Source organism: Myotis daubentonii, chromosome 4 (assembly GCF_963259705.1).
Source record: "Myotis daubentonii chromosome 4, mMyoDau2.1, whole genome shotgun sequence".
Lineage (NCBI taxonomy): Eukaryota > Metazoa > Chordata > Mammalia > Chiroptera > Vespertilionidae > Myotis > Myotis daubentonii.
The window spans coordinates 16,597,196-16,605,004 of record NC_081843.1 but is presented as its reverse complement, the minus strand read 5'-3'; the positions used below and the strand labels follow the sequence as shown (position 1 = coordinate 16,605,004).

The following is a 7,809-nucleotide window of genomic DNA, read 5'->3' as shown; positions in this document are numbered from 1 at the left end:
CTTCAGCCCTAACCGGTTTGGCTCAATGGACAGAGCATCGGCCTGCGGACTCAAGGGTCCCAGGTTTGATTCCGGTCAAGGGCATGTACCTTGGTTGCAGGCACATCCCCAGTAGGGAGTGTGCATGAGGCAGCTGATCGATGTTTCTCTCTCACTGATGTTTCTAACTCTCTATTCCTCTTCCTTCCTCTCTGTAAGAAAGCAATAAAATATATTTTTAGAAAATGAGGACTTCAGTACAGTGGCCTCCAAAATTCTTGTTATTAATCATTCTTGGAAACAGGCCCTGTGAAATTGAAATCATCCTGCCATTTACCAAGCTAACCAGACATTCTCATATTGCTGGCACTTGACCCACATTTGATAGACCGCCTTTTGGAGTGGAGAGGTGTCTTCCGGGGTTCTTAAAGACAGTGAAATGGAATTACTAGGAGCATAAATGAACAAAGCTGGTCATTCATAGGCTCATGGGACTGGAAGGATCTTAGAGATGTCAGTTCAACTTTGCAATTTATGAAGTAACTTATTGTGCTCAAGTTTGCAGCAGCCTTAGAGCTCTGAACTTTCTACTCGAAAGAATCACTTTCTACAGCCAGAATGGATCTAGGAACATGTAAGATGGTCACTCTCTGGGTCTTCATGTCATTTTGGCCTTTCCTTCTCCCCTGCTGTGGAGCTCAGGTTGGTCACTGTGGGAATGGGGAAGAGGACACTCTCCAACGCTGCTTCTACCAGCCCCCAGTTTGTGGAAATACAGTCACATGATCTAGCACAGCCAGGTCATGGCTTCTCTCTCTCCTGTGAGTGAAGATCAGGGGTTTTGTTTTTCAAGAGAGGCAGAAATCCAAACTTTTAGGAAGTGTCCCAATTTTTAAAACACTAAGTGAATCAACTAAAGTGGACCAGATTTAGCCTAGGTTACCTCTGTGGATGAAAGACTTTCTCACTTGATGACTGTGCCTATTTAGGCAAAAAAACAAAAGCGAATTTAGGGATAACAATGAAGTGACATAAAGCAAATATGGGAGGTTTACATAAACTTTGCAATAGTTGTATAGTTGATTTATATTTTAAAAATTTTGTGAGGCCAAAACCGGTTTGGCTCAGTGGATAGAGCGTCGGCTTGCGGACTGAAAGGTCCCAGGTTCGATTCCGATCAAGGGCATGTACCTGGGTTGCGGGCACATCCCCAGTAGGAGATGTGCAGGAGGCAGCTGATCGATGCTTCTCTCTCATCGATGTTTCTAACTCTCTATCTCTCTCCCTTCCTCTCTGTAAAAAATCAATAAAATATATTAAAAAAAAATTTTGTGAGAAAAGGCACATAAAATTTACCTTCTTAAGAACATCTGATAGGGAACTCATACAACTTAACAAAAGGAAGATAAACAATCCAATCAAAAAATGGGCAAAGGACCTAAATAGACACCTTTCAAAGGGGGACATTCAGAAAGCCAAGAGACATATGAAAACATGCTCAAAGTCACTAATCATCCGAGAGATGCAAATCAAAACAACAATGAGGTACCATCTCACACCTGTCAGACTGGCTATCATCAACAAATCAACAAACAACAAGTGCTGGAGAGGATGTGGAGAAAAAGGAACACTCGTGCACTGCTGGTGGGAATGCAGGCTGGTGCAGCCACTATGGAAGACAGTATGGAGTTTCCTCAAAAAACTAAAAATGGAACTCCCATTTGACCCTGTGATCCCACTTCTAGGAATATATCCCAAGAAACCAGAAACACCAATCAGAAAGGATATATGCACCCCTATGTTCATAGCAGCACAATTCACCATAGCTAAGATCTGGAAACAGCCTAAGTGCCCATCAGTAGATGAATGGATTAGAAAACTGTGGTACATCTACAGGATGGAATACTACGCTGCTGTAAAAAAGAAGGAACTCTTACCATTTGCAACGGCATGGATGGAACTGGAGAGCATTATGCTAAGTGAAATAACCCAGTCAATGAAGGAAAAATACCACATGATCTCACTCATTCATGGATAATAGAGACCATTATAAACTTTTGAACAATAATAGATACAGAGGCAGAGCTGCCTCAAACAGATTGTCAAACTGCAGCGGGAAGGCCGGGGAGGGTTGGGGGGCAGGAGGGAGGGGGTAAGAGATCAACCGAAGGACTTGTATGCATACATATAAGCATAACCAATGGACATAAGACACTGGGGGGGGGGGGGTAGGGGAGGCCAGGGGATTGTCAAGGGCGGGGTGGGGGGGGGGAAGGACACATATGTAATACCCTTTGTAATACTTTAAGCAATAATAGAAAAAAAAGAACAGGAGAGGAGAAAAAAAAAAAAAGAACATCTATTGTACAACCCTGTAAATGTCCTTAAGACTACTAAACTGCACACTTTAAAATGGTAAACTTTAGCCCTGGCCAGGTAGGTCAGGTGGTTATAGCATCATCCTGAGATACCAAGGTTTCCAGTTTGATGACCTCAGAGCACGTACAAAAATCAACCAATGAATGCATAAATAAGTGGAACAACAAGTCAGTGTTTCTCTCTCAAATCAATAAATAAAATTTAAGCCCGGCCAGCATGTCTCAGTGGTTGGGTGTCAACCTATGAATCAGGAGGTCAAGGTTCCATTCCCAGTCAGGGCACATGCCCATTGTGGGGCGGGCAACAGACAGCTGATCAATGATTCTCTTTCATCACTGATGTTTCTATCTCTCCCTCTCCCTTCCTCTATGAAATCAATAAAAATATATTTTTAAAAAATAAATAAAAATAAAAATAAATAAAAATGGTAAATTTTGTTACATGTTTTTACCACAATTTTAAAAAAAGAAAAGAAAAAGAAGCAATAGCTATACATCACAACCAACTCAAGACTGCACTGATGGTGCCTCTTCCAAAGCTGCTGGAATTTAAGTCTCATGTGCTATGAGAAAGCTGCCAGACTGCATAGAATTCCAAATCCTAGGCTTTAGTCAACAATACTGAACTCCTATTTTTATTTTATTTTTAATATAGTTTTATTGATTTCAGAGAGGAAGGGAGAGGGAGAAACAGAAACATTAATGATGAGAATCATTAATCCGCTGCCTCCTGCACGCCCCACACTGGGGGACGAGCCCACAACCTGGGCACGTACCCTGATCAGAACGGTGACTTCCTGGTTCATAGGTCCATACATGCCAGCTGGGCTGACCTCCTATTTTAGTTTATGGAGAACAAAGTTACTCTTAATTCACTTAGTGGGATACTGTTAAGTTGCCTCTTTGTCCTCACTGAACTGAGAAGAGAACTTGCATTTTGGTATCCATCTGTGCCCATTGCCAGGCCAAGCTTTCATTATCATCCTGTGTATAGCCTACCCCAGTGAAGTTGTCTGCGGCAGGCTATGCAAAGGAAATTTTCACAGCAGTTGGCATTTCCAACCAATTATTCCCATTCCTCAGATCAAAGTCCGTTTTTCAGACACACCTAACCAGGTGTCTGTCCTTATTCAGAAAGCAAAATTCTGGAATCATGGAGTCAGTTTTTATTTATTTTTAAAAATATTTTTATTGATTTCAGACAGAGGGACAAACATCAATGATGAGAAAGAATCATGGGCCCTAACCGGTTTGACTCAGTGGCTAGAAAGTGTCGGCCTGCAGACTGAGAGGTCCCAGGTCCGATTCCCGTCAGGGGCGTGTACCTTGGTTGCTGGCACATTCCCGGTGGGGTGTGTGCAGGAGGCAGCTGATTGATGTTTCTAGCTCTCTATCCCTCTCCCTTCCTCTCTGTAAAAGATCAATAAAAAATATATATATATATATTTTTTTTTAAAAGAATCATGGATCGGCTGCCTCCTGCACGTCCCACACTGGGGACCGAGTCCGCAACCCGGACATGTGCCCTGACCGGGAACTGAACCTGGGACCCTTTAGTCCGCAGGCCGAAACTCTATCCACTGAACCAAACCAGCTAGAGTAGAGTCGACTTTTAAAGTAAGAGAAATGCTTGTGCAATGAATGAATGGCCTCAGGTGAAATGAACCCGCTCTCTTTTCTCCTGAGTTGTCCTGGACTAAATAAGCAAGCAGCGCCGGTTGGGCACATTTACTATTTAAAGGATTCGCCATTGCCCCTATCTTTTGCCCCTTCCACTTATCTGTAAATGATACATTGATTTACTTAGAGGAGTCCCGCCTCACAGCGCCCCAGGCCTGAAGCCAAGGCATGCCCTAATAAGGGGATGCTGAAGGTCCCATCCCTTCCGCAGAGACCACCTGGCCTAAGCAGGGTGGGTGGGATGCAGAGGCTGTAGGGTAGACCCCACGGGCAAGGATTGGAGTCCGACCTGGGCTCCTGTTCCCCCGCTGCCATTCACCATCTGTGCGACTTGGACCGAGTTCCCGTCCCTGAAATGCAGCGAGTTCATTCCGGCCCTCACTTCTCCCCCGGGTGGGCGCGGCGCCCCGCCTCCTGGAAAGCCTCGGCAGGCAAATCCCTGCACACAAAATCGCAGCTGCAGCCCCTAGTCCCCACGCACGCGCCGCTGGGCCGGGGGCGGTCAGCGCACGTACGTGACCTCCCCACTCGCGCCGCCAACCCCTTTGCCATCCGGTCCCGGCCTCGGCGGCGGGCGATTGAGCAGCGATTGGTCGGGGGGGGTGGGGCCGGCGGCGCGCGCGCGGTGGGAGCGAAGCAGGGGGCGGGGCCCAGCGGGCCGGAGCGGACTACGATTGGCCGAGGTGTGCAGGGGCGTGGCCGAGGCGGCGGGCCGCGGGTGGAGCCGGAGGCCGCGGGATTCGCGGCTGCTCGCAGTGCACCTGAGAGCCGACGCCCGCGTCCTCGAACCTGGGCTTGTCACCGTCCCTGTCGCCATGAGCCGCTTCAAGGTGTCCAAGTTCCGGCATACAGAGGCCCGGCCGCCCCGCCGTGAGGTGAGCCCGGCCCGCAGACCCCGCACCCCCTTCCCCCCGAGCCCGTCTGTCCCGAGGCGCCCCCTTCAGGCCCGGGACCGGCGTCCGGGCCGCCCCGTCGTCACCCGGCAGGCAGTGTCCGCAGCTCCCGGGACGCTCTCAGGCCGCTCGGTGAGCCCCGCGGGCGGTCGGCCCGCCTGCCCGGCCCCGGGCCCCCGAAGTGGCATAGCCCACCCGGCCAGTCCGAGGCCTGAAGCCCGCAAGGCTGCCTGCCTTCTCGGCTTCCGGTCGTCCTCGCCGGGGAGCCGCGGCTCGGCCGCTTCTGGCGCCAGCTCCTCCTCCCTGACTCCCAGTCACTCCTGCCTGGGGCTAGGGTGTGGGAGATGCCCCTTTCTGCCCTGGCCTTGACGAGTCCCGCTGTGTCAGATGGACGCGGGGAGCCGCACCGCTCCTTCGGGTTTCCGCCGGCGCTTCCTCTCCCTGCTGGCTCTTCCCTTCCTCGGGGTGATGCTGCCAGGGGCTGGGTGGGGCCTGGGGAAGCTCGAGGAGGTGGAGCCCAGAGGTACTGGGGGACTTCTCAGGCCCCTGGAAGGCAGCGGGCCTCCCGAGGAGTGTGCTTCAGGGCGGATGCCACCCCTGGTCTGCTGCTCCTCATGTTATTTGGAGGGCCTGGCAGTGTGGTTCAATAAGTGGGCCTAGGAACTGACCCTATGTAGTGACCCTTTCAGGGGCCAGCGCACATCAGCACAGCTGGGGGCAGAAGCCTGGTTTTCACCTCCTGACAGTATTTCCCCTGCATCTCCCATGCACTGTGCCCAGCTGCTGGAGCCACAGCAGTGACTAGGACAGCACTTCCTTCCTGTGTTGCATACAGCCTCACGAGGGAGACCGCCAGCAAGCAGACCAGGCATACAAGGGCATTGCAAGTTTTAATAAATGCCCTGCATCATCAGGGCAGGTTGCAGAGATGGAGATAGACAGTGAGGTGGGGGTTAATCTCACCAGGGTGATCAGGGCGGGCTGCTGGGAGGAAGTGACATTTAAGCTGAGGCTGGAAGGGTGGGATGCAGCCAGCTAGAGGGAGAGTGGGGTGGGAAAGTGCCTGGTGGAGGAACGGAAATGGGCCATGGTGGATGGAAGGCAGTGATGGGGAAGCATGTTGCCCAATGAGTCCAGAGCGATCTTGCAGAATCCGAAGGCCACAGGAAGAAGTTGGCTTTTCTTCTGAGTGCAGTGGGGAGTTAGGAAAGGAAATGGGGTGGGGTTTGGATTTGCATTGAGATCATCCCTCTGAGTGCAGTAAGTACTGCTTGGCGGGGTCTAGGGTGTCCCTGAGGGTTCCTGGGGCTTGTTCCCAGGTGGTCCTCATTCCAGCAAGGTAAACAGACAGGCATGGAAACAGATTATGGAGGGAATTTAAAACAGTTTATATTAGGGAAATGGGAGAACAGGTGATCTGTTCTTGTTTTCAAAAGTATTTCCTGTCACTGTATTTGTACTGTAAACATGAAGCAGGAAGGAAAAAGAATGCAAAATGATAATGTTCTTTTATCAGAGGCAGGTGAACATTGAAAATGAAACGCGTGGTGGAGGTGGTTTCCGGGACACTGTGGGGGGGTAATTGGGGATATGTGAGTGCTCGATTGTTAGGTGGCAGGAAGGAGTGTTGAATGATGTTTTGATACCAACAGAGAAAACATGTGGACCTCGCCTATCTTAGTCTCAGAAAAAGTGCTCCTCTGCTCCTTCGGGTGTGGGGGTGTTAACACTATTGCCTTTTCTCGGCAGTGTGTCATTCACTATGGGATTTCCGGGGAAGGCCTTGCTTTTACCCTCCTCTGGGCTTGGGGGTTTTCTCCTAGTGTTTGGAAAAGACCCCTGGACTCCGGTGGAGGTCTTCAGCAATACAGTTGAGGAAGCTGAGTCTGTATTCTGTCTAGGTGCTCACTTCTCTGTCCTCTGTTTCTCTCTATTCCTTTTAACAGAAACAACACACAAATGTGAGTGAACACTGCCCAGTTAGCCCCTTGACTTCGTTCAACCTGAGTTTCCTTTTGACAGCCTCCTCTCCCTTATCAGAGAACTGATTTAATAAGCGAATCTGGTCCCTTTTTGACTTAGCTTATCATTTCAAGAACTTTTGCATTTTTTAAGGGACTGTGTGAATGGGGACAGAGTTTGATCCAAAGGAATGCATCTCTAATGGTGCAGCTTTAAGGTCCCCTGAATCATGCCTCAACCCTTGTTTTAGGCAGTTGCAGAGCCCTGGCCTGCAGGGTTCTTATTGTTTATTTCCAGGCCTGGATCACTGACATTCGAGCAGGAACTACCTCCTCTTGTGGGAACCATATCAAATCCAGCTGCAGCTTGATCGCCTTCAACTCCGACCGTACAGGTAGGGAGGGGGACATGGGTGTGGAGATTCAGACATTGTCACCCAAATAGGATGGGGCAGAAGGGCAGACTCATTGCAGGCTGGAGGCTTGAAGGTAGCTCAGAAGTTAGCACTATGCTGGGCCTTAGATCCCTACAAACTGGTCGACATGCGGTAATCAGATCGGTTTTGGTGAGAATGTGTGTGTATACTTTGTATAAACCATGTTGGCTCTGGTCTTCGAGAGCACGGCCCAGAGGGTGGGGAGGGAGCTGTTGCCTTTGTTTTCCAGTTGTCTCCATATGCTCCCCACTCCTTTTCTGGGAGCCTAGTGTGGTTAGGATCAATAGGAACCAAGATTTATAAAACTCCTTGCGTTAGTTGGGACTCTTTTAGTTGCCAGTGATAACTCAAACCTCAAACTGAATTCTTTTTAAAAAAAATATGTTTCTTTTTTTTAAAAAATATATTTTATTGATTTTTTACAGAGAGGAAGGGAGAGAGATAGAGAGTTAGAAACATCGATGAGAGAGAAACATCGATC

General features: G+C 49.3%; 1 protein-coding gene across 1 annotated transcript in view; it reads left to right on the top strand.

Moving 5' to 3' along the window:
• Nucleotides 1–4,746: 4,746 nt before the first annotated feature.
• The window catches only part of CORO7 (coronin 7), a 61,699-nt gene continuing 58,636 nt past the window's right edge, over nucleotides 4,747–7,809 (top strand). The window contains exons 1-2 of the mRNA XM_059692977.1: nucleotides 4,747–4,912; nucleotides 7,190–7,286. Of these exons, the coding sequence (XP_059548960.1) occupies nucleotides 4,853–4,912; nucleotides 7,190–7,286 (157 nt within the window). The 5' untranslated portion in view covers nucleotides 4,747–4,852. The remainder of the gene's footprint in view (nucleotides 4,913–7,189; nucleotides 7,287–7,809) is intronic.